The sequence below is a fragment of the Triturus cristatus genome, chromosome 11 (assembly GCF_964204655.1).
Source record: "Triturus cristatus chromosome 11, aTriCri1.1, whole genome shotgun sequence".
Taxonomy (NCBI): Eukaryota; Metazoa; Chordata; class Amphibia; order Caudata; family Salamandridae; genus Triturus; species Triturus cristatus.
The window spans coordinates 140,712,920-140,740,824 of NC_140594.1; the positions used below are offsets into that span (position 1 = coordinate 140,712,920).

The window sequence follows — 27,905 nt, forward strand, 5'->3', positions numbered from 1 at the left end:
TACCTTTCCTGTAGACCGCTTCGTACATCCAACACACTTCTTGCCTTTTCACAATCTATACTCTTCCGCCACTTTGGAGGACGCGACGCGCGGAGTAGGACGAAGGTGTTCGGGTCTCTCACTATCGTATGATCGGACCATGGGAATTCTAAGTACGAGCCCTCAATTTATACTCAAATCCAACACGAATATATGCACTTTTATATCATATCAGATGTCTGCCCTGAATTGCAGTGGACGTCTTAATGCTTTTTAACACCATTTCTAGTGTCTACCATTTGATACCGTGACCACAATTTGAACTCTCAATCGCAGCGTACCAGAATATGGGACTCTGCCTATCCTGAATATTTTAATTTGGATACTTTGTATGTTAAGAGGATCGTTTTGGCGTCCTGGTGATTGTTTCTAGTTCACTTGAGATCCCCAGAAAACTGTACGGGGTCTAGCAGAAGAACATTCCGAGCGACTGTTGTTAAAACAATTGTGAGCCTTGAAAAAGTCGTACTACAGAGGCAGCTTGGGTCCATGCCCGTGACTACCACCGAAAAGAATAAAAGGGATCATAACCAATTCTGTTTGAATATCAACGCAGTGAAGGAATACTTATCCAAATAGACACTGTGAGGGAGCAAAAAAAAGGAGTAATTGAGTAGTGAAAACCCTTGCTCCAAAAATCTCTACTGACTCGAGTGGCTGGAAGTTAACACCACTAGAGGCCTGTTCTCGAGAGCCCGTTGTCTGAAGCGATAATTATAGCACCTGTAAACTACAGACTGCGATAAACTAAGCATCACTGACAACTGCGATCGCAAACAGGCATTGGTGCAGGGATCGCCATTTAATGGGTCACTTGCATTCAAGCCCTAAGAGTCTTAAATACCAACTGCCGGGCACCAAAAACATGTGTTCGAGGCATATGAGCTGCAGATTGTACACTTAGCATAGGTCGCCATCTGGTGTTGGGCCCGGATGTTTGCAGTTTGTTTTTCTTCTTGGACAGTCTTTGGAAGTCACGAGTTTGGTGACTCCTCCTTCGGTCCGTACTGCGCATGGGCTTCGGCTCCATCCTCAGATTGTTTTTTTCCGCCATCGGGCTCGGATGTGATACTTCGTGCTCCGGCTTCGAACTTCTACGGTTCCAGCCTCGACGGAAAATCCTCGATTCTTCGAGTTCCTTCATCATCTTCATCTCTCGAAGCGGCACTTTTCTCCATCCCGTACATCGACACCGGCCTTCGGGCCCTCCGCGACTCCGGTCCCGGCCGATGGAAAGGACTCCGTTCAAAAAGTGCCCAAAATGTGGGTCTAAATTTCCCCACACCGACCTCCATCAGGTGTGTAACCTTTGCCTCTCTCCGGAACACGAGGCTAGAGACTGCCCCGCCTGCAAGTCTTTTCGATCGAAGAAGACCATCCGAGATCGAAGAGCTCGACGCACCATGGCGCACTCATCCTCGGCAGCTCCACCGGACATCTTCGGAGACGACGCCGAAGCTTCGGGGCAAACACACACCGAGCAGGAGGAAGACGTCGTCAGCGCTTCCGAGGCCGACGACTCCGACGTGGAGGACATTACACCAGCGCAGCGGGCCGTGAGTAATATGCCCCCTCCTACCCCCACGCCGAAAACCAAAGAGACTCAGGTTACTCCCTCGCCTGCCGGCCTGGGCAAAACCAAAACCAAAACTTCGATCACCCCACCTTCGGGCCCGGTGTCGAAGCTCCCAAAGTCTCATGGCAGCTCGGGATCGAGCCAGCCGACACCCGGTGCCGAAAAACAGCATCCGGCACCGAAGACTGCAAAATCCAGCTCGACTCCGAAACCACCGGTGCCGAAGCCTGGACACTCGGTGCCGACCAAACACAAACACAAATCTGTCGGCACCGATGCTCCGGCGCCGAAACATCATTCGACGCCGAAACACCCGGAGACCTCAAAAAAGCATGGCGCACACAGACCATCGAAACCCCCGGTTCCGAAATCACCGGTGCCGACAGACGACTCGACACCATTGGCTCTGTTTACACCAGACCCTTTACAAAAGACTTTGTCCAAAGATCCAAAGACTGGGCTTTTGACTTTAACTACCAAGAAAAGACGCCTTGATGCTCCGGCTCCTCCTCCTCCACCCAAAAGGAAGGACTCTGCTACTTCTCCCCTCAGAGTGCCCTCCCCACTACCGCCTCCCCTACCCCCTCCACCTCCTCCACCACCTCCACCTCACAGGTCTCCGCCACCTGTACCTCACTACGATCCGACCCCATCCCCAGATCCGGATGATGGGGATCCGGACAATTACCCGGCGGACGCCCCAATGGATCCCACTCCACCAGGGACCCCAGATCCATGGGAGGATTACAATAACCCTGATATACCCAATGTACCTCAGGACGACTTATACCCATCAAGACCGTCTCCTCCAGAGGACTCCTTAGGGTTTCACCATTTAGTGCAGAGAGCAGCACACTACCATGGGGTGGACATGCACAGTGAACCAGTAGAAGAAGACTTCCTACTGGATACATTTGATATACAAGACAAATCCACTTCCATTTTACCCATGCTTAAGGGTGTCACCAAGCACGCTACAGAGGTGTTCAAAGACCCTGTCAGAGCCAGAGTACTGAACCCTAGAATAGAGAAGAAGTATAAGGCGGCACCCACAGACCCTGCTTACATCAAGGGCCCTGCTCCCCTAGATTCCCTAGTTGTCTCCACAGCTAGAAAGCGGGCTAACTCCCAATCCTCAGGAGATGCCCCACCGCCAGACAAAGAATCTAAACTTCTGGACGCGTCTGGTAAACGCACCGCCTCCCAAGCTGCAAACATGTGGCGCATTGCAAACACACAAGCACTGCTTGCGCGATATGATAGAGCACACTATGACGAACTAGAGGCTCTTATGCAGCACCTTCCAGAAAAATACAAGCACAAGGCTCATGACCTGATACAGGAGGGTAAACTAATTACAAACACCTCCATTAAGTGTGCCCTCGATGCAGCCGACACTGCTTCTAGGGCCATAAATACCAGTGTCCTGCTTCGTCGCCACGCCTGGCTCAGGATCTCAGGTTTCAAGCCTGAAGTCCAGGCATCCATACTCAATCACCCCTTTGACCAGGAAACACTCTTTGGGCCAAAGGTAGACGAAGCGCTCGAAAAGATGAAGAAAGACACAGACACAGCAAAGTCTATGGGGGCACTCCAAACACAAGCCTCCAAACGTTCCTTTCGACGCTCGTCCTTTCGTGGCACAGGCAGAGGCTCCTCCACCGATAACGCCTCTACCTCCTACAAGTCCCCTCCTCAAAATACCTTTTCAAAGGGCAATCAGAGAGGTGGTTACAGGGGTAACAACAATAAGGGCAGGGGCAAAACCAACAACACCCGTTCTGCCACCCCCCCCCGCACAATGACTCCCCTCCGCTCCCCCCAGACCATTCCACTCCGGTCGGGGGCAGACTACAAAACTTTATCCACGTATGGGAGTCCATAACATCGGACAAATGGGTAACCCAAATCATTCGGTCAGGGTACTGTCTCGAACTAACATCTACCCCACCCAATATCCCACCAAGGCACCGTCCAATGTCTCAAGAACATTCCACACTGCTCAAACAAGAGGTACTCTCACTCCTCCAAAAACACGCTATAGAGCAGGTCCCCGTCAATCAACAAAATCTAGGGGTCTACTCCCTATATTTCTTAATACCAAAGAAAGACGGGACCCTCAGACCCATTCTCGACCTCCGGCCTCTAAATGCCTACATACACTCAGACCATTTTCACATGGTCACCCTACAGCAAGTCCTCCCACTCCTCTGCCAGGGAGACTTTCTCACAACCTTGGATCTGAAAGACGCATACTTTCACATTCCAATACACCCCTCTCACAGGAAATACCTCAGGTTCGTGGTGGACGGGCAACATTACCAATTCACGGTTCTCCCCTTCGGGGTCACCACCGCACCGCGGGTGTTTACCAAATGCCTAGCAGTAGTAGCAGCACACCTCAGACGTCAACACATTCACGTCTTCCCTTACCTGGACGACTGGCTGATAAAAGCCGCGTCCTACCACCAATGTGTGCAGCATACAAACAGCACCATCCAACTGCTCCACCAGCTAGGCTTCACGGTGAACTACCAAAAGTCCCACCTCATACCATCTCACACAAAGCAATATCTCGGGGCCACTATAGACACCTCCAAGGGTATTGCCTATCCAAACTCAGCCAGAATCACAAGCATTCAAGCCTTACGCAAAACATTCCTTCCTCAACACTCTCTTCCAGCAAGAGTGTTTATGAAACTCATAGGAATGATGGCGTCTTGCATCTTCATAGTGCCCCATGCAAGACTCCACATGCGTCCACTTCAAGAGTGCCTAGCACAACAGTGGAACCAGGCCCAGGGTCAGCTGACGGATCTGGTGTTGGTGGACGGCCGCACACATCACTCTCTGCAGTGGTGGAACACCACAAACCTTTCCAAAGGGCGGCCGTTCCTGGACCCGGTTCCTCAGGTGACTCTAACAGCGAACGCATCGCTCTCCGGCTGGGGAGCGCACCTCCTACACCTCACCATGCAAGGTCTATGGACGCCACAGCAAAAATCGCTCCACATCAACCACCTGGAGCTCTTGGCGATCTTTCTAGCCCTAAAATCTTTCCAAAAACAGATTTCGGGCAAAGCAGTCCTCATTCGCACAGACAATATCACTGCGATGTATTATATACAAAAACAGGGGGGGACACACTCTCCCCAGCTCTCCCGCTTAGCCCAGAGCATATGGAGATGGGCAATTCCCCAAAACATCTTTCTCCTGGCACAGCACGTTCCAGGCGTACAAAACACCATGGCAGATCTGCTCAGCAGACAAACACAACAACTACACGAATGGGAACTGCATCCACAAGTTCTTCACCCATTCTTCCAACAGTGGGGGCATCCTCAGATAGACCTCTTCGCCACCCACGAAAACAAAAAATGCCCAAGCTTCGCCGCCAGATACCCACACCCATTGTCCAAGGGCAATGCGATATGGATGAACTGGTCAGGCAGATTTGCATACGCCTTTCCACCTCTCCCACTAATTCCATTAGTGGTCAGGAAGCTACAACAGCACTCCCTCACACTCATTCTGGTAGCTCCGACGTGGGCCAGGCAGCCGTGGTACACCACGCTACTACAACTGTCAGTGGTACCACATCAAAAATTGCATCTATCCCCATGCCTCCTAACCCAGAACCATGGAGAAATCAGGCACCCGGACCCAGCTCAGCTCAACCTGGCGATCTGGCTCCTGAAATCCTAGAATTCGGATACCTTAACCTTCCCCCTGATTGCATGAACATCATCATGGAAGCCAGACGTCCTACCACTAGAGCATGCTATGCCGCAAAGTGGAAAAGATTTGTAATTTACTGCCGTAACAATACAATCAACCCTCTAGATGCATCCATACAGCACATAATATGCTATCTGCTCCATCTTCACAGGTGTAACCTGGCATATTCATCCATACGCCTACACCTAGCAGCGATCGCTGCCTATCTACAAAACAGGCAGCATTTATCACTCTTCAGAGTGCCCGCTATTAAAGCCTTCATGGAAGGCCTTAAACGAGTAATTCCTCCCAGGGCACCACCTTCCCCTGTATGGAATCTAAATTTGGTTCTTACACGACTAATGGGTCCGCCCTTCGAACCAATGCACAAATGTGAGCTACAGTTTCTCACCTGGAAAACAGCTTTCCTTGTAGCTATCACTTCCCTTAGAAGGGTTGGTGAAATACAAGCGTTCACCATACAGGAACCCTACATACAAATGCATCACAGCAAGGTCATACTTCGCACAAATCCGAAGTTTCTGCCCAAAGTCATTTCCCCCTTCCACCTCAATCAATCAGTGGAATTACCTGTCTTCTTCTCGCAACCCCAATCTGTTGCAGAAAGGGCCTTACACACACTTGATGTAAAAAGGGCGTTACTATACTACATACAAAGAACGCAACCCTTCAGGAAGACTAAACAATTGTTCGTTTCCTTCTCTCCACCACATAAAGGCAACCCCATTTCAAAATCAGGGATAGCTAGGTGGATTGTAAAATGTATACAAATTTGCTATCAAAAGGCAAAGAGAACATTATCTGTTCCCCCTAAAGCCCACTCTACAAGAAAGTTAGGGGCTTCTATGGCTTTTCTAGGGAATATACCCTTAGATGACATCTGCAAGGCAGCCACATGGTCTACACCGCACACCTTCACAAAACACTACTGTGTAGATGTGCATTCCAAGCAGCAAGCTAGGGTGGGCCAGGCTGTACTAAAGACACTTTTTCAAACAGCTGCAACGGATACTGGTGGTCGCCGCTAAGGTTGGGTACTGCTATATAATCTATGCTAAGTGTACAATCTGCAGCTCATATGCCTCGAACGGAATATGCTACTTACCAGTATGCATCTGTTCTTGGCATGTAGAGCTGCAGAGTTGTACACGCCCACCCGCCTCCCCGGCTACCTGTATCCGTTCCAGTACATCTTATTTAGATACAACACATGGGTTTCTCACTGTTATTACTACGCTCCATCATTTCCCTGTTGGCGAAAAACAATCTGAGGATGGAGCCGAAGCCCATGCGCAGTACGGACCGAAGGAGGAGTCACCAAACTCGTGACTTCCAAAGACTGTCCAAGAAGAAAAACAAACTGCAAACATCCGGGCCCAACACCAGATGGCGACCTATGCTAAGTGTACAACTCTGCAGCTCTACATGCCAAGAACAGATGCATACTGGTAAGTAGCATATTCCTTTTATTTGTTTTGAACAGAGCTAAACATCACACGGTTCAGTCAATCCAAAAGACGTTGGTTAGACAACCGTAGACCAACAAAAACAATAACCGTTCCATCTCCAGCAGGACCGTACCTCCATATTTGCAGTGCTTGGACACGGACAGGTTCATTTATGTTTCCTTTCCTCTCTTATCTAACTCCAAGATTGGGGAAAACCTCTAAAGATTAAACACATTTAACAGGTGTCGCCATCTAACCCTTCATACAGGATCCTGGGCTGTGTGGGGCCAGTGTGTGCATATGTGTTGGTGCTGCTCACAGTGTTAATAATACGTTTTGCAATTGTATACAAGGCTCCAGCTCCTGTTTGGACTTCTCTAACTTCAGGTCCTTAGGTCATACTTACTATAATAATTTTAACTGTGTTGACATCACAAGATATTAAAATGTAGTGGCTGTCTTATTTAAGGTTGTTCGCGACTTGACAAGACTACAAAGGAATATGTGCCTTATATCTACAGGACAATGTGCTCACTAGTGTTGCAAATATGTACTTGCAATGGACAATTATGTTTATACATCACTGTAATCGTAAAATGAATTAAAACAAGCATTGGCATAGCCAATAGGTCTTGCCTTTGGGACCTTATAAGTGTTATCCAGAACAATATCCTCGGTGCAACAACATCAACTGTTGCATGGCTAAACACTTATAAGGTCCCAAAGGCAAGACCTATTGGCTATGCCAATGCTTGTTCTTCATTGTCATAAACGAGAGGACCTTTAAATGCGTACGTTTAGGAACTGCACTGGGTAAACGTGAGGTACACATGACCACGGAATTGCCTCTGATTCCAGTAGTGCCGGTGTGGTCACGGAAAGGGGAGGTATCCACATTTCTAAATGTATATTTTCAAACTATTACTTTTAATAAATGCCTATCAATGCAGTGGTATAATCTGATTCACTAAGGTGAAACGCACCTGCATGTTAACCCCCCCCCCCTTTTTTTTTTTTTTACTTTTACATGGTGTTTCTTGCACGAGTTACATTTCAAATATGTTCGTGTCTCTGCTCATCCATGGGCTTTCGGAGACAAGCCGGACCCTTAGTTCATTTTGGCTCGTTTCTCTCTTAATTTGTCAGCTCCCCAGACTGTAGCAGCAGTGGCGTCATGTCCCCGTGGCTGCTGACAGCCATCGACTGACACTGTCGGGAAGGACCTACTATGAACTTATTAGGGGGCTGTTCCGCCCTATACACCGCCCCTGAAGTCACGTGTCTGATCAGTTGATGGATGAAACGCTATATTAATGAGTGGGTACATCAAATGATAGATGTAGGGGCGGAGTGATCCATGTGTAGATGATGGATGTGTGGACGAATGGATGGTTAGAATGGTGGATGGATGGATGTATGGAACAGACAAGGGACCTCTTCTGTGGAGATTCGGGCTCGCTTCCATGGTGCCATTAAAGATTTGGTTTGAATTGGGGGTGTTTTAATTTTCTGGCTACTCCCATGGGTAATATATATGGAACTTGCTCTAAGCAGTTACTCAAAGTCTGGCGTGTGCCCAGCCCTCCCGGGCCTAGGTTGGACACCGTCCCTTTAAAGCATGCAGAGCGTAAGAGCACATTTACCTCAGACTCCTTCCGACAACAGGTGTGTTTGAAAGCAAGGTGTTTGCAAAAACTAGGATTTTGTGGCTGTGCTCCACTCTTCTTGAAATGAAAAGCCTTAACATTCTTTATTCCTGGCTCAGCCTAAAAGATCACCCCTCAACGTTCCTCCCCTTAGCCAGAGCTCTCAAATTTCCCAGTTCCGTGCCTAGGTAACGCGTCCAATCCAGGGTTGTTTCTTTGCATTCTGGGATTTGTAGTCCTGCTTTTAGTAAATCAGGACTGCATGTCCAACAGTGCAATAATGAATCTGAACTGGAATAGCTAGTCTTGCACAAAACGGGGTGACTGGTGAACTGGCTGGGCTAGCTTGTCAGTGCCTGTCAGAGTGTGTAGCGACCTCGTGTCCGCCCCACGGGGACGTGTTCCTCGATGACAGGCGGTGGTCAGGTCCTGAATCCCGCAGAGCCGCCGCTGCCTGTCACTTACAGTTCGGCTCTCTGCAGTGTCTCCGGTGCTTAGTGTACTTGTGGCCTTCTGCTTTGGGGAGCTCTGCGAAGGGCGCATCTCACAATTTCAGTATTTTCTCAAATCCTTTGTTGCTTTTGCAAAAAAGAAAAATCGCATGACAATATATTCGTCCTCTTAGAAGCGCTCAGTCTGTACCTTACACCTCTTATCTTTAAAGTGTCGGATGTGTCCAATTTGAAAGTGGAATGTGGGGGGGTCGTAAAATGATGGGCAGAGGGTGCGAGACTGGAAAAAACAACACAAAAAAAGAATCAGGCCAGCCCAACCACAACACACATGTATTGGAAATCCAAGTGTGACTTTCCGCAGAATTTGCTTTTATAAGGTACAACTGACAATAATTGCAATGTTTACACAATTTTATATATTGCAAAACAATAAAAAAAAGCAAATAGAGATAATAAAAGCAAAAGTCCCAGTTTCCTATAGCAATTTTATGCGCAGTAATAATTTTACCTTACTCATTTACATTTCGTGGATTGTGACAGAAATACAACTGAAAATTATTTTTGTTAGTGTTTATTGGAGAACAGTCACTTAAAAATTCGTAGAATTGTTTGACTCCTTTGTAGTGTTTTATTTTTGTTTTGGTATTGTAAGTACTAAGGGAGCATCGCTGCTCATTCATTTGCCTACAATCCTGTGAAAGATGCCTTGTAACCTCGAGAGGAGCAAAATCTTAGTAAATGTTGAGTTTATTTCGTATTCTCGCCTGCAGTATTTTAAGTTTTGTTTATGTAAAAATGAAGGTTTTCTGCCGTCTAGTATGCCCGGGTAAAAAAATTTGCTTGAGTGAAATCTCACAAAACTACAGAACTTAGTGATTTAAAAAAAGAAATCTTTTAATGTGTTTAATTTTTGTGGTCTAATTTGTGCCCAATTTTTGCCTGCTGCCGAGGGGGCGGAGCAGAAAACTTATAGCGGAAACAGTTCAACTATGGCCTGGAGGCAATTTATGCCTGAGTCAGTCTCCAACTGGTATTTTGCCTGACTTTTGCGTGAAGGCTGTGACCTGTTACTCATGCAAGAGGCCTCCTAAGTGACTTCCAGGCAGCATGGATACCTAGGAACCGCACACGCAATTTCATAGCATCTTTGTAGAAGTTGTGCTTATTTTAAGAAAAGAAAATTTAAGTTTCACCTGCCACTAGCCCCAACCAGTTTTTGTATTTCTTTTTAATATGTGGTTTGAGAGCAACATAGAAGATTTCAATTGTATTGCCTCATGCCATTAATTTAGAGTGGATTGGTAAATCTTGAATTCTCCCTAGTGCTGTACAGGTTGTCTATTGGGATGAAGCGAAGATGACTGACTGTATCTGATTATGTTGTGGCTGTTAGCAGACTGGTCAGGCAGGTTGTTTGTTGGGTTTGAGGGAGGAAGTAGCTGCTAGGGTGGCTGGTTTTGGTGATTATGATGTTGCTGGTAACAGACTTGTCACACAGGTTATCTGTGGGAGTAAGGGAGGAGTGTAGCAGGTAGGTTCTTCTGCACGTGTGTATACTACTGGATTGCATTTCTTGAAGTGTGACACATTTCTTGTTGTCCTCTTAGTTCCGGAGGCAGCTGTGATCATAGTTCCTTTCCTCTTCGTTACTTGTAGCGGGTGAGCATAGTATCGGCTGTCAGCCTTGATTTTCCGCTCCTGCCTTACCAGCACCCAGTCTCCTTCTCGGATGTCAGATGTCTTGGCATGTCGACGGTTGTCAGTGTACTCTTTCATCTTTGCTTTCTTGGTCCTGTCTAGATTCACCAAGGTCTCATGGTCCGAGGTTGGGGATCTGGACTGTATGGCAGCGTCTGCAGTCGGTATCCTGGTGCGCAGGGTTCTTCCGAACATCAGGGTGGCGGAACATCTGTTGGTGGTGCTATATAGTGTGGTCCTGTACGCTCGTAGTACTTCATTGAGTGCTGTGTGGATGTTGCGTTGAGTCAGTTCAACTTGTTGTATCGTTTTCTTTACGGTGGCCATAAATTGTTCAACCATCCCGTTGGCTTGGGGCCACAGGGGAGTGATCTTTCTGTGTTTGAAGTTCAGGTGATTCACAAACTCTGCAAACTCATGACTGTTGAACGGTGGCCAGTTGTCTGTCTTTACTACTGTGGGAATTCCCCACGCTGCAAACGCTTTGTCGATGACTGGTATGACGGCGGTTGACTTTGTGGTTGAGATTTGGTGTGCAATGGGGAATCTGGAATATTCATCCATCATGATGATGATGATGTACTTTCCAGATTTCAGCGGACTGAAGAAGTGAACAGCTACTTGCTGCCACACACTGTCTGAGAGGTCAGAGATTTGCAGCGGGGATTGTGGTTCGTCTTGCCCTACCAATTGGCATTGCGGGCAGTCTTGGAGTGTGGCTCCTACCATCTGGTCGAGGGACGGGAACCAGACTCGCTCTCGCAACGCTTTCTTTGTGGCCACTACACCTCTGTAACCTTTGTGTGCTAGATTGACAGTTCCTTGCCTCAATTGGTGAGGAATGACAATTCTCCTGTCTCTCAATAGTAATCCATTGGCGCTGATCGTGAGATCGTCCTTGACGTGCCTGAACGATATGAGTTCTTGCATGTTGATGGCGTCGTTAGTCTGCGTTTCCTCCAGGTGTCTGTGCGGATACGCTGCATGATGTTTTGGAGCGTGGCGTCTTTGGCAGTGGCTTCTATAATGGCGTCCAGTGGGACGGCAGGTGGGCGTGCCTGATAGATGACGAAGTGGAGGTATTCTTCAGCTAATGAACCGCACGTCCGAGTCAAAGCTTGGAGATGTTGCGTTATGTAATCCGCCGGGTTTCTCGCCTTCCCCGGTTTGTGAATGATGGTGTATGTGTAGTCTTGCAGGCAGATTCCCCACCGCTCAATCCACAGAGGCATCTTCGCTCGAGGGTTGCCGAATATGGTTATCGAAGCTTGGTGATCAGTTATGAGTTTGAAGTGCTTCCCATAGACGAACAGATGGAAATGCTTGCACGTCCACACAACCGCCAGGCTTTCTTTTTCAGGCTGTACGTGTGTCAGTGAGGCAGCGACTGGCATATGCCACGACGTGGCATTGGTCTCCCTTGTCATCATACTGAGCTAGAATGGCGCCAAGTCCGATGGGGCTAGCGTCCACTGTGATCTCGGTCTTTCTTCGAGGGTTGAAGTACGCTAAGTTGATATCAGAGCCCACAGCTGTTTTGATTTCATTGAAGGCTTGTTTGCATTTGGTTGACCAGTGAAAGCTTTGGCCTTGTCTTGTGAGTTCTCGCAGCGGATAGCTGATGGTCGCATAGTCTTTGATGTACCGTGCACAGTAGCTGGCCATGCCCAAGAAGGATCGAATGTCGTGAACGTCATGGGGTTGTGGCGTGTCAGCAAGTGCCAAGACCTTTTCAGGATCGGGTCTCATGCCATCTTTGGAGAAGATGTGACCATAGAATTTGAGAGTCGATTTGTGGAATTCACATTTGCCTCGGTTGAGCGTGAGATTGGCGTTGAGAAGGGCATGACACACGCGATCCAATGCTTTGTCATGATCCTTGCGTGTTTCGCCAAACACGAGGATGTCGTTGCTGTAATTAAAGGAGTTTGTAATGTGTTGGATTACTCACCGGACTGCCTCTTGAAAGATATCTGCTGCTGAAGAGATTCCAAAATTAAGGTGCTTGTATCTGAAAAGCCCTTGGTGTGTAGTGAACGTGGTGATGTACCTAAACTTCTCGTGAAGTTCGAGCTGGTGGTACCCCTTGTTGAGGTCCAGTTTCGAGAAGACTGGAGCTCCGTTCAGGCGAGTGATCATGTCGCTGATGTGGAGTCCTGGATGCCGCTCCCGTTCAATGGCTGTGTTCGGGGCTCAAATGTCTACACACAAGCGTACTTTGTTGTCTTGTCCTCGTTTGGGCACAGCTACTACTGGCGACACCCATGCAGTAGGCCCTATTGACCTTTCTATGATGTCCGCTCTCAGCAGGTCTTGGAGGTCATCATCCACTGCTTGTTGGAGATGGAATGGTACCTTCCTATGATGCTGAGCTATAGGTGTCACTTGTTCATTGATGTGCAATTTGACTTTGATGTGGGCTAATTTTCCTAGGCCAGAGAATAGTTTGGGAACTTGCTGATTATATCAGGTGAGTCGTCAACTCTATACAGAATCTCTACTAGCTTCAGACGTTCTGCTGTAGGTAGGCTGAGAAGGCAGTCAGCTGCTTCAGGGCCTTCTATCACATGAATTTGGGCATGAACTGTCCTGTGTTTGTAAGTCAACGACGTACGAAATTGTCCTAAGCACGGCAGCGGTGCTTTGGACATCCACGTGTAGACGCGCAGGCTGGTTCTAACTTAGGCTTCGGGTTCATTCTCTTGTACTTTGTTGCGCAGATGTAGTTGAGTGACGGTCCAGTATCTAAGACGAACTTGGCAGAGTGATTTCCCATTTGAATGTGTAATTGGGGGTACTTCGTTAGTAGATCTGGGTCCGCTACCATGCACACATATTCATCACTGTCTTGTGATATGGAAGTGAGGGCGGACAATTCTCTTGAAATTGATCGTCTGGATCGATATGAACCTTGTGACTGGGTGCTGGATCTCGACGAGCTGTCTCTTCTCCCTTGCACTGACTGCCCTCATGTGGTGGCGTGATCCTGTGCTTCGCTTGGTCGGCCCAACTTCCTTACGACGGGTCTGGCAAGCTTCTTCAAAGTGATTGTCCTTCCCGCATCGGTGGCACTGTTGTCCGATGGCTGGGGCCTGTGGGAGGGTAGTCCTGGCCACAGCGATAGCACTGCGGCGGTTGCTTTTGGGTGTTCCTGCTCTTGTTTCCGCTGCGGGCGAGCTTGTGAACTTTTCAGGTTTCCGATGATCTGGTCGACGTGTTGAAGCTGTTTGAGAGTGTATTCGGAATGCTTGTTCCCGTTTCTCTGTCTTACTGGCTTCCATCTGTTTCGCATGCTCTTTGCTTGGTCGTTTATTCATGTAAGCTCCTCAATGTCGTCGAGTGAGTAATGTTTTTTCAGCAAATGATGGCATAGTGACTCTGATTGGCACCCCTCAATGAATCGTAAATGAAGCGTGTCTTCAGTGTTAAAATTGTCAAATTCACAGTAGTGGGCTAAACGCTTGAGGCGAGAAATTAAGTTGCCCATGGACTCATCTCGTTCTTGAGACGCAAGGTTGAAGGTGTAGCGTTCGTAGTCTAGATTTCGCTTGTGGAGAAACTTCTTGTTTACTGCTTCTTTCATGTCTGTGTATGACGCAGCATTGGCCAGGTATAGTTCTTTGATGATTTGTCTGATATCTTTGCCCACCAAGTTTCGTAAGGCTATGAGTTGTTGGTCAGGGTCACTAACTTGTGAGCCCTTCATAAAGTCTTCAAAATCTTCTATCCAGCCCTTCCATTTAGGACCTATGCTGTTTCCGGAGGTCAGCAACAAAGGTTCGGGAGGGCGCAGGAATGATACCCTCAATAGTAAGGGGCCGGGAATGTTTGACTTCAAGATGGCAGCCGAATGCGACCTCTGCATATCAGCTAGAATGATGAAAATCAATGGGCTTACCCCAGCTCCACACGACATTCATTCTGTCTGAGCTTCTGGGGTTTTTCTATTTTCAGGCTGCTGGCGGCCTTGGCACTGGATCCTCTACTGCAGGCAGGAGTGTAGACCGGAACCACCACACGCGCTCACATAGACGGTGAAAACTGCACTGCAGCGCTCGGTCGGCGTTTCCTGAGTGCGCCGATCAGAAGGGGGTGTCTCCGCATCCCACCTTCGTCGCCAGGTTTCAGGTCGCACGCCGAAATGAAACAGAGGCGCGGTAGGGATAAACACGTCTTTATTCTTTCAGGCTAATCCCTTTCTGACGCTACATTCCTCTGCTCCACCCCTTCCCGTTCCGGCCATGCCGACCCTGAAGTTACAGTACAGGTCAGGCACGGCGATACGACAGGTTGGAGGTGGTAACTATGATGTTGCTGGTAGCAGACCGTTTGTCTGTGGGGGTGATGGAGGAGAGTAGCCGCTAGGGTGGCTGGTTGCATGTGGTGTTTGATATTGCAGGTTGGAGAAGCGTTGGAGAGGTGGTCTGTAGTGTGAGGGGGAGAGAAGCAGCTGGTACATGTAACAAAGAATGATGCTGGTTAGCCCAGTGCGATGAGTGGAAGTGGTTGGTGACTAGTTGTTCATGTATTGGAAGGTTGGTCTTGTCTAATTTAAATTTTCTGAAACTTAGAAGGTGGTGTGCTGCTTTGATGGTGCTTAAAATTGAGTTTGGAGGTGGGTGACCGCCATGGCAGACCGACCACCAGTTTGGACCAATTTGTGTTTTAACATAGTTTGCATCATGACTTTTCCCTACCTGGTGGGGGGCACTGTTTGCAGGGTGTGCAGTAAGTTTGAATGCCGGTCATGTAGGCTGTTTTGGTGCGTAGGGCTCTGGGAGGGATCCTGAGATGAGTTTCACGAGGGCATTGAAGGGGGCTCTGTAGTTATGGAGCCACTAGAATCTACAGCCCTGTATTGGAGCAGTTGGAATGCATCCAGGCGCATCTAGCGCCGATGTATGTCAATACAGCTCCATAAGCTCAGCTCCTAATACAGTGAATTTCCTGACACGGGTTCGAATCCCAGTAAGGCTGCCTCTGCCTGTGTCACCTTGGTCCTTTGTTAGCTCCAGAGATTTACAAGGCAGAGACGAGAGGCACATTGTGCAGCGTGGAATCCATGAAAGATTCAGGCAGCCTGAGATCTAACGCCCGGCGGCACCGCTGGATTTCTTATATGAAAACTAAGGGGAGATCCTGTCTTAAGCCAGTGCTTCTAGTAATCACACAGCAAACCCTTGACTTCATTAGACATGGTAATCGATCCCAGCTGTGAGTCCCAGTTTACTTGCCCCCTAGCTTTTGTGGCTTTGCGTTTCAGACGGCATCTTACTGCAAGAACGAAAACAGGGTTGTAATTAGTGCTCGTCGGTCTGCAAATAAAAGAAACGTTTCCAGAACTCTTTCCATGCCATCAGTTGTTTATTATTTCCTTCTGATTAGGGGTGTCGGGGCTCGCTAATTACTACAGGAAAGATGAGATCCGGGGCTGTGGGAAGGTGCAGGAATTTACACACACAGTCACACAAGCAACTTACTTGAAATTACAAGCACTTCTAAGTTTACACATTGGAGAAAACTTTAGCTTAAAATGTTGCAATAGAAACAAGCATTGGCATAGTCAATAGGTCTCTCCTTTGGGACCTTATAAGTGTTTAGCCATGCAACAATTGCATAACTAAACTTATAAGGTCCCAAAAGCGAGGCCTATTGGCTATGCAAAGCGGCCCTGCGGCCGCGAAAGTAATCACGATCACACATCAAAGCGGCTGCGAAAGTGAAAGTAATCGCTGTCAAGCGCGGCGTGCGCGCCCACGCACGCCCACGCACATGCACTGTAGCTCTAGGCTGGCCTGGTAGCACTTTTTGGAGCCCTCTCAAAGTCTCGCCAGACCAGCGAATGCGCTGCGTCAGGCGAGACCTAAAAAACGAGCAAGTGGCCATTTTCCTAACTGCATGGGTAGTAAACCAAGTGGATCAGGTTAAAAATGTTTTAAAATAATTTTGCTGACAAACTTGAAGCCGACTTGCTCGGAAATGTTTAAAAAGTGCAGGAACTGAACCACTTCCGGTTGTGGTGGTGAAATAAAGATGTCAAACACACAAAAGGTGAACAGATGAATGCTAGCAAATAGTCCAACCAGTGTCTATAGCTCTGGATAGCATTCCAACCCATCGTTCTTTTACCCACCATGCCCACCTGACTTTATGCCCAGCCAAATGCAAATCAGTCTTGACCCTGCTCCAATCACAACAGTCCAGCCCGAACTCTCTGCCCTGGTCCTTCCTGAACCGGAACAGTAGCAGCCTGAGGCCGGGTTTTGCCTATTTGGGACCCTCAGTTGGGTGCAACTTGGTTCCAGTGGCCCAGCGAGCACGGGACCCATGTCTGGACATACCCATGGCCATTTAGGGTGTTACATTAAACACACAATGACGGGAGGAATGTTTGCGAATAGTCTAACCACTGGCAATCGCTTAGGGTAGCATTCCAGCCCATCTTTTTTTTCCGCTCATCATGCCTCCTATGTTTGGAACCCAGCCATATGCAAATCAGTCTTGACCCTTCTCCAATAGGAACAGTTTATTCCAAACTACCAGGCCAGGTCCTCCCTGAACAGGAACACAAGCAACCAGAGACCGATGTCACCAACCTATTTTGCATTATTCAAGACAATGCCAGTTACCCCAAGGAGGTAGCGGAATATTTGAGGAAAAAGGTTTCCAATGCTTCTCTTTTTAAATATTGAATCGTTGCCTCTTAACTATCGGAAGAGAAGAGCTTAGGACTCACTGTGAACATAGCTAGGGACAGAATGTATAAGGGAAGATGAAAAGCTGAGCGCTTTAATCTTCTGTGGACCCTAATCTTCTGTGGACCCTCACACTGTCTGCCCACATTGCAACTGTAGAGATATTGTACTCCTGCGAGTAAATAGCAGCATAAAACCTGTTCTGAGGAACCAAAGTATACAATTTTAAGTATTATTAAACACATGCTCTTCTGTTACTGTGAAAGTTTATGCCATGGCCTAGTGTAACAGTCTTGGGACACTGCATAGTCCTTCTCCGCTTGAAAAGCAATGCAGTAAACTCCATGTCAAATACCCGTCAATCTAAATCATTGACTCATCGGTCCACCAATGGATGCGTTGAGCTGCTCAAACTTTTTAAAAAGAATGCTCCATCATTCTGGTTTTTCACCAACTTTGGCTTGCAAACAAAACTCGTCCTGAACAAAAATAAACAGCTGTATGGGCAATATAAAATCATAACTTTATTTTGGGAAGATGCCCATCAAATGGTAATATCAAATGAAAAGGGCTCATACTTAAAGCGAACACTGGCAGAGCATGAGGGTCGGTTATGCCGGCTTAGTTTTTGTTCATTTTTATATTGCCGTGTGGAGGGGGGATTCACATGCCCCCCCCCCCCCCCCCCCCACTCACTTCATATATATATATCCTCAACAACCTTCATTTTCAAATGATCCAGCTGCATTCTCCCCACGAAGGCGACACGCTTTCTGGATGCTCAATTTTATGTTTTTTTTTTTTTTTTTTTTTACTTTACAGTGTAGCAACACCCAACACGTTTCAGCTAGCACCTTCAGCTGGGCAACCCCATGACCCTGTGTGTGCCCTCCCTCCCTTCAGCCATCCCTCCCTTCAGCCACCCCTCCCTTCAGCCACCCCTCCCTTCAGCCATCCCTCCCTCCCATGTTGTTGGTGCTATATTTTATTGTTGCTCTTTACATGTCATGATGCGTATCAGTCACCTCACTTGACCTTGTATATATATGTTTGTGTGTGTGTGTGTGTGCAGATCCGCAGTGTATAACATGGAGATATGATAGAATATAGTATGAAATCTTTGAGCGTGGGAGAGGCCAAGCCTAGAATGCCTCATGTTCCCTCTTTTCCCTTTTACACCTTGCTGAGTTTTCATGTTTAGATGTTAAAACCAAGATGTGTAACCGAAACGGAGACCAAGAGGTTAAATCCATGCTGTGGGATAAAATTATTTTAAATTGGGCGTAAAGAGCGGTTGTCTTCTTCTGTAAACTGATGGAAACATGCAATTTGTTAAGCAGTAAGCATCATTTCCCAAAGTTATTTTTACTCTATTGTGGTAATCTGAAACCTGACCATTGCACTGTACAAATGCACAGGTAAATGCACGTGTATTAGTGCTACGTTTAACAAATAACCTGTTGTATTGGGCCGCGTTTGCTTTCACTGTCCTGGCATATATATTGAGAGAGCTAATTGAATAAAAGAAGGCAGTATATAGAAATAAAACTGTGATGCCAGTTGAGAGGACCAGATAAAAATAAGGTGTTTGAAGCTTTTTATACTTGTGTTAGTGCTGTCGATTTAAGGAGGCAGTGACCGAAATCTAAAAGCAGAAGCGTGGCTGATGGAAGAGCTTCCGACTGGTGACCAGTGCCAAAGGAGCTGGTCATCGATAAAATAACCGATACCTCTGAAGAGCAAATTGCGATTTCTTTGTTGTAGATGTAAATAAAAAAGGCTATTCCTGCAGGAGGTCGGGGCATGTGTCTAAATGTGATGTAAAGTCTGAGAAAATATTGCAGATAATTTTTTAAAAAACAACGTTTGCTTTGATAATACACCATTAAACCACACATTTACAGTTACTAAACGTACAGAATCCCAGTTCCGCTGTCCTTGTTCTGCCTTCATGATTGAAACTGTTCTGGGGGGCTTTTACCCAAGTGGGTATATGGCAGGTCGTGCTCCTGGTTTTTAGCTTAACTTACAACATTTTACGGCACAACTTAGAAATAAAAAATTTGTTGCAAATGCAAAATGGCAGTAGGCGCGATAGCCTGAAAGATGGTAGTATCGCGAGACGTGAGGGCACAGTGACCTGCTGTTGAAAGTCAGCCCTGGTGCAGAGTATCCCATTGACCGGCTCAAGAGCAGTATTATTATCAAGTGTGCTTTGCTCTGTTTAAATCTTGCGTCACAGCGTTGTACTGTTTTTTGCTTTTACCAGCAGCAACAGCAGCAGATGCCGCGCAGCGCACAGGAGGAAAAGGATGAGAAGGAGAAAGAGAAGGAGAAGGAAGTAGAGCAGGAGGAAGAGAAGCCAGAGCCAGAAAATGACAAGGAAGAGCTGAGCAAGTAAGTGAGCATTCGCGTCTTCGCGTGTCCACGCGCCTGGCCTCCAGGCCGTGATCGTCTCTGACCTATGGCAGATGATGGGGACCTTCTGAGCCTATTAGCAGATGGGCCCTAGACAATCTCTTCAAAGATTATTTTCACTCTGGTTTGATTATTTGTGACAATTTTTCCTTGTGTATGTAGACTGGCATAGCTTGCAGCCTTTGAAGATGGCATCTCTTCTATGTGGACCTGACACTTTCTCTATCGTTTAGCAAATAAAAAATATAAAATTATAAGTCCGGTAGGAGCTTTATGGTTGTATCAGGCGATCCTGCTTGGTGAATGGACTAACACCAAATGACCGCTTATCTGGCATTCATCCGCGTTCCCCATGCGCCATCATCTTTTTTTTCTTGACTGTCCGCGTGTAAGCGAGCACGTGCTTTACAGAAATATTGGTGTAAGCAAGTGTAAGTTGACCTCAGATGCCCTGGAAGACGGTTGCGGTCACCTAAGGAAAGTGTGTGCATAACACCATTAGTCGCTACTGGGGATTGGTCTGATCATGCGTCTGAGGGTGGACGCTGCCCCAGTGCCTCTTAGGCAAAACGAGGTGTACAGAGCGAGGATGGCCATGGGCTAGCGAGCGTCTATGGACTCCTTAGTGCGACCACCAGAATACGACATGTGCTACCTTAGCCGCAATGTTTCTTATGGGCTCGTTAACTTATGCTTCCCAAAAATCGGAGGTCAGTTTTAAATTGCGGTGAAATACAAGGAGTAAAAATGCAAAGGAAACCAAGTTGGTAGAAAGGTAGAAAATGTGAGCGGAAGGTTTATAACTGGGTGAGAATTCTAGGAGGATAGTACTCTAATGTCATTTAAATGGGAGTCCCTGCGATGAATGAATGAACAGTGAACATCAGAAGATCAGCACACCGCTGATTCATTGTACTACACAGCAATTGACTAATAGACTGAACTTGTAATATTTGGCTTTAAGAGTAACTTAATATGCACAATTAATAAACTCCAAGAAACAATTTCTCACAATCTTGAGAATTCTTAGAAATTTAAAAAATATCTTACTCAAAGAAGTAGGACATGCAACTAGGCTCTAAGAAAAAAAGATCTAGAGGAGAATAGCAGAGTAATTTGCAAAAAAAACTGGCCACCTGAAGCACCTAGAGCGCCAGTTTTTGCTTTGATGCAGAACCATCAGAATTCACTTGGTGTGCTCATTAAGAACCCCAGGTATGTTACTACAATGTCTTCAACGGCTGGATTAGCTAGTGCCAAAGTAACAACCAGTTTGCCTGATCATGGAAGCCACTGTGCAGATTGCTGAGGCTGGCATTCCATGAGATATTTGTGGATAATAATCAAACACAGCTGACTGTGCAGTCATAGCTGCAGCGGGATCCGCTGCTGGTCAGAATGCCATCCTGGAGCACATCTTGTTTGCATTATGTTCCAGGTGCGTTATATTCCCAGTATCTTCAATGAGCGGGCATTCAGAGATTCAGTATCAAAACTTCTTCTGTCGCCTTGTACTGTGACACGCAGGTGTGGTACCAAAAAACATCCAAAGATGAGAAGAGATAGTTATGATTGCCGAGTATTTAGATGCAAAAACGCTAAAAAAACTGAGCTGTCACCTCAATCGATCAGGGGTTTCTATAGCGCAGCTACTCACCCACGAGTGGGTGGCTGGCTGTTAATCCGTCTGGGTGTGGCGATTCATTCGAAGAGCCAGGTCTTGAGGTCCTTCCTGAATTGGGTCAGTGTCGCATATTTCCTGAGGTGGAGGGGCAGGGTGTTCCAGGTCTTGGCGGCGAGGTAGTAGAAGGTTCTTCTTCTGCTTTTGGTCTTGTGGATCGTTGGGACGGAGGCCAGGGAGAGTTGCTCAGAGCAGAGTTTTCTGGTGGGTTCAGATATTTTGGTCCTGCGTAGTGGAGAGATTTGTGGAGAGATTTGTGAGGAGCTTGAAGGTGATTCTCTTGTTGATTGGGAGCCAGTGGTGTTGTAGGTGGTGTTGTGTTAAGTGGCTGTGGTGAGGGATGTCGAGGACCAGTCTGGCTGCGGCGTTTTCGATGTTCTATAGTTTCCTAAGCTGTTACTGGGTGACGCCGGCATAGAGTGCGTTGCCATAGTCCAGTCTGTTTGTGATGAGTGCGTGAGTGACCGTCTTTCTGGATTCTTTGGGGATCCATCTGAATGTCTTTTGAAGTAGGCGGAGCGTGTCTAAACAGGATGAGGATACTGCGTTAATTTTGTGGTTCATTTAGAGCGAGGAGTCCAGTATGGTGCCGAGTTTGCGTGCGTGGTCCGTAGGGGTGAGAGGGGTTCTTATCTCACACACTATATGTCATGATACCCAAAGATCTGGATGCTGGGCGCTTTCCTTGTAGAAACAAAAACTGTGAAAGACCACTTTCAAGACAACAAGATATCAGCTAAAATTAAAACTGAGATTTCACTGATATGTACCAGCCTCCCTTGTTTTACAAAGTGGAGCGTAATGAGAGACCAGTGGCTGGACTAGAACAGGTCTCCTATGAGAAGCCATTGGTGGAACAAAAGGGACTAGCTGGTAAATTTAAAGTACCTTAGTCATAGGTGTCACCTCCTTCTCTTTGGGATTGCCGTAAGTAACAAAGTAATGTGAGACTTTTCTTAAGTTGAAAATCTTGCAAATTCTACAATTACTACGCAAACAAGCCTTTAAAATCTGAAGTGTGATCCTGCCACATACAGATCCAAAGAGGTCATAGACCACATACAATTCCAAAAAGCACATAGATGACCTACTAGACCATGGAACCCCCAAACCACTTACTAGAGGAAGGACGTCTAGATGAGCTGCTAAACCAGTGGTTCTTAACCTGTGGTCTGCGAACCTCCGGGGGTCAGCTAGGCCTGCTCAGGGGGTGCATGACTTTTACCATATTAAATAATATTAAAAATAATACTTTACGATTAATGAAGTATTTGCAAAAAGGAAGCAATATTGAGAATTAAAAAACTTTTTCTATATTTGAATATGAATTAAACGAAATATTTCAATATTGGAGCATTTGTTTCGTGTATACTTGTGTATTGTTTTGTATTTGAAGTTCAAAACATTGAAACTGCTTAGGCTGATGATCCCCAATTTTCTATAATGTCTCAGTGGGGGTCCCTGGATTCCAGTAATGATTCAGAGGGGGTCCACAGAAGTCAAAAGGTTAAGAACCACTGTGCTAGACCAAGGAGCGTACAAACCGCCTGCTATATAGACTCAAGATTGCATAGATCTCCAACAAGCACATCAGTGACCTACTGAACCGAAGAACGTACAAACCGCCTACCATATAGACTCGAGATTGCACAGACCTCCTACTAGAACAACAAGCACATCTGGACCAATGAACGTATAATCCACCTGCTGGACTGAAGAGGGTACAGACCTCCTAACAGACCAAAGAAGACTTAGTTGACCTACCAGACCAGCGTCTAGATTACAGAGTGCAATGACCTCCTGCTGGAAGAGTAACAAACCACCTACCAGACAAAAGAATGCAGAGATTTCCAAGTAGACCAAAGAGTGCACAGACTGGAGCACTAGACCTTACGACACATGAAATGCAAGAACAACCCGCGGCCCATTATTGTGAAATTTTAGGCCCGGAAGCCCTTAATCGACAAACTCAACTAGCTTCACTGTAAGGGTCAAACCAGTTACATCTCAAAAGACTTCTCCAAGAAACCCGAATGAAAAGCAGGTGAATTCTGAATCTGTTACCTTTACCAAAGGGGTTGAGTTCCCAGTCGCCCTAAATGACCCTACTGTATTAAAAATACGACCGTAGGGAAAGCATACTATTTACAGAGTTATTGCGGCCTATAATCAGAGTTATGAGCACCGTATGTAATCTGATGAGGAAGCAATATAATTTGAATACAAGTCTGAGCTGCAGTAAGGGTATTTCCAACAGAAACTCACAACACGCTAATCATACAATATAAATAGCATCCACCGATATAATAAAGACAATTTATCTTTATTCCCGTTTATAGATGTGCTGTCGCTAACAACAGGAGCTTAGTATAGTCCATTGTTTATTCCCATAAAAAAACCTTCTCTCCAAAAAATTAATAAAAGCTAGATTATATACGAGCAGCGATCGTTTCAAATCTGTGAATTGAGCAAAGTGACTGTTCAACACTTCACAAGGTCGGCAAACGAATCCATACTTTTAATATCAATAATGATACTGACGCCATATCGAAACATTTGAAGTAAGCGTTAATCTACTTTATTGCGCAATCAAAAGTGTAGACCTATTTTGATCAAGACATGTTTTGACTTTTCACGTAGGTTGACCGACTATATGGCAAGTCTTGTGACTATACTGATTTTAAAAAATCCAGGTTATATTTTTAGGGTCACGAATTCTTATGCTTGTATAAATGTGGCACCTCCAGTATAAGAAATGCAGTTACATGGTTCAAGCTAAGCTGCAGATAGGATTAACTATGTCAAATGTTTAAGTAAATGAGTAGATCCCTGTTTTGGTTTCTCTTCCAAGTGAATACATTCTTAGATGTGTTAAGTTCGGGTGCAGCAATGGTAGTATACCATAGATGTTTAAAGATGTGTATATGGAATTGTAGACACTGCATGAAATGGTCGTTGAGGTCAGGGTTCTGGATTAGATGGGATTGACAGCATCGCTATGGTGCAGGTTGGTGATTGTGTGTGCACCTCTGTTAGGTCACTGGTACTCTAGATGAAAATATCTGCACCTACGTCTGATGAACAATTTATAATGTACCTATGTGGACAATGATGTTACTAGCCAAGGACTTAATTCCCTTTATGGACCCAATTACAGATGAACAATTCGTCTACCTTCCATCTGTCTAGCACAAACAAGGCAGTAAAATATCTAGTGAAACCTACTGATCTCTGTAGGATGCAATGTGGTCTGAGAGAGAATTTACTCTCTTACATTCTACAGTTGTGTAGACTTATCTATTGAAGTTGAAACTTGTATCACGTAGTCGCGAACAAAGCCATAGAACCGAAGATTGCCTCTGATGATGTACCGGTTTATTGAACACTTAGGAGCTTTAATTTGGCCCTTACACCCGAAACGGCATCTTAATCTCAGCATGATTGCTGATGCTAATGTAGTGAAAAGGAGGTAAGAAATCTTTGTGCAAGTTTCAGTTGAGCAATAGTCTCACTTAACCCTTCCTTTTGACATTGGAATTTTGGCTAACAAAAATGTAATCCTAAAAAAAGTAACCTGCCTCGAGTAGAAGTCAAAATTCTGACATAACTGAATTTTTGGCTAACCCTGAACACCTGCAGTATGTATATTAGCCCTCTCTCTGTTTCTATACATTTCTATAGAGCAGACAAATAAGACCATCCAGCAAAGGGCAAGCATCCTTGAAGAAGCCAACACGGCAGGCCATGTGTGGGCATAGCATTTCAAATGTAAGGAACGATGTGGCAGAGTAGTAATTGAGCAAAAAGACACAGTAAAACAAAGGTTCCTTAATTTATAACTAATAACTTAGCAGGTTTTTACTAAATCCTATATACTGCATTTCCAGCACCCAGTCAGTTGATGCAACACATAGTTTCAAACCAACAACAAAGATTTGTTTAAAAACACTGTTTACCTTATAAGCGGTTATGCTGCGTGATGCACATTTGTAGAGCGCACGGTCACCCTAGAGGATACCCTGGCGCTGAGCAGGTGTGAGTGCAGCCAAACCTAGTGCCTTATTTGACTTCCTGAAAAGCGCCAGGACTTCAGGTTCTTGCGAAATTCAAGATGTGAGGAAGAGGCCCTTTTGTGTAATGGCAAGAAGTTCCACGCTTTAGGAACATTGTAGGAAAAGGCTTGACCGCTATAATTGGTTTTCCATATGTGTGGGATGTGCGAGCCTGGACGACAGCGGTGTCTACCAGGTTTGTGAAAGCAGAGGCGATAGTTGAGATATTTGGGCTAGTGTTATGGTGCCTTGAAAGTCTGGGTGAAGAGTTTGAATTGTTTTCATTTGTGTGTGGGGAACCAGTGGAGCTCCTTTGGGGGGGGGGGAGGAGGGGAGAAGAGAGAGAGAGAGACTGACTGACTGACTGACACTGACTGACTGACTGACTGAATTTTCCGGGTGCTGATAGGGAGCCAGCATCTTCAGGGTATGGAAACATAATTTGGCATTGACATGGAAGGTCAGGACGAGTTTGCTGTTGATGACGATCCTGAGGTGTCGGTCCTAACCCTGTTGGCTGGCAGATGGAGTCCCACAGTGAAGTGCTCTTCACGAAGATTCTTTTTTCAGTCTTGTCTGTGGACCGCTTCAGTTTCAATTTCAATTGATTTCAATTGTGCATTCATTGAACTTGATCTGGATACTGGGTGTTTTGTCAGTGAGGGGGAAAATGAGTTGTCTGTCATCAGCGTAGGAAAAGACGTTGATGTTTTGAGGGCGCATGATGCTGGCTAGAGGGGTCGTGTATGCGTTGTAGAGGGTCCGGCTCAGGGTGGTTCCTTGTGGAACTCTGCAGATGAGGTTGTGGGTGTCCAAGGTGTACGGTGTCAGGCTGTCTGACTAGGTCCTGTCCTGTAAGGAGCAAATCCATCAGAGTGTGTGTCTTTGGATTCCAATGTTGTGTAGGCATTGGGTCAAGATGGGGTAGGAAACCTTGTCTAACGTTCACATTGCTACCAGTTATTTTGTTAATAACTTCTGAGCTCTTTTTATGTGCAGTTCAAAAAAAAAAATCCGAGGCACAAAACAAGGGATTGTAAAAAAAAAAATCTGGCAGCATATACCACAGATGATATGATATATTTTTCTAGGCAGGAGCGGTGTGTTCCAGACATTTTGAGCCTGTGCCATGCTATGTAAGGATTTCTGGGTGCACCTGACCAAACAAAAAGTGTGTTGAAGCTCATAAACCTTAACTATCTTTGTTCTGGTCAAAGGTAATGGTTGAAATGGCAAAGTGGCCCCTTAAGGTGTTTAGAAATAGTTTTCCAATAAGACCTCGAAGTTAACAATGCACTAAATATGAAAGATTAACTGGAGAAAGTCAAGGCTTTGGGTGAAGAATGGTTACCCCCCCCCCAAAATATTACAGGATATCTTAAGGAGAAACCTTGAAATTGGCTGCCCATTAATAATTTTTAGGACCAGAATGCTGTCTTTTTCCTTGATATTTGTTTTTATGTTGCTCAGCAAATTTGAAACTCAACGTTCCTGTCCTTTAAAATGTCTAAAACGCTGACGGTATATAAATCAAAAGCAGAAGTCCCCTACAAGTGCAATCCATGTGGGGGGTACCAGCACTTGAGTGATTTTTACTATAAGATTATCACCCTTCAGTAAGTTCTGGAGGCATGCTTCATCATACTGTTTTCACAATGGACTCTAATACTTCCACTACGGGCTTCAACCTGATCTCTTCCAGGGCGCACTTACAGATATTTCAAGGGATCCTAGCAGTATATAGTTAAAATGCTGCCTGAGGCATACCTGCAACAAACTTTATTATCAGAATATTACCATGGCAGTGTTAAATGCGGACACTATTTGGGTCCAATTACCCAAGTATCCTTCCTCGCTGTCTAGATGTTTTAACCTTCTTAGAAGATACTGAGTCTTTCATCAGGACCAGTATTTCAAGGATCTCTATGGATTGCCTCATCTTTTCTGGGTCAGACCAGTTGGGAATTATCCCTACTCCATCATTATACTTCCATTCATAGACTTTATGCTTACGACCCGACAGGCTAAATCATCGATGGGTATTGATATATTTAGTTCTTAACTTTTTTTTCCTTCGACGAGGGAGGGTCAACGTTCTTACAGTCACACTTTCTTCGAAGAAACGTTGAGCTTAATCACTAAGCATCCTCACTCAACTGGCGGTACGCTGACTAGGCATTTAAGTTGATGCAAGTAAAAACTCCAGGGTGTTCAACCTGCTAGACATCAAATCCTACCTAAAGGCGACTATTGACTGAAATCTTTCTTGTGTGAGGCCGTAAGCAAACTCCTTTAAGCCCTGTTAGAAACAGGAAGAAGTACTGATCCAGCTCTGGAGCTTATAGGCCACTCTCATCTACTGTCCCCACATATCAGATACAGTCCTGAAGGAAGCCAGAAAAACGTTCTCTAACCGGGGATAACGCATAAAAATACAAATCTGGCACAATATAAATATC

General features: G+C 45.9%; 1 protein-coding gene across 14 annotated transcripts in view; it reads left to right on the plus strand.

Annotated features, from left to right (window-relative positions):
• NCOR2 (nuclear receptor corepressor 2) overlaps positions 1-27,905 on the plus strand; it is a 1,213,077-nt gene that overhangs the window by 798,849 nt on the left and 386,323 nt on the right. For 12 of the 14 annotated variants that reach the window (XM_085635706.1, XM_085635715.1, XM_085635711.1 and 9 more), the window contains one exon: positions 19,565-19,692. In XM_085635706.1, the coding sequence (XP_085491832.1) occupies positions 19,565-19,692 (128 nt within the window). The remainder of the gene's footprint in view (positions 1-19,564; positions 19,693-27,905) is intronic. The other 2 variants (XM_085635707.1, XM_085635720.1) reach the window with 1 other exon arrangement.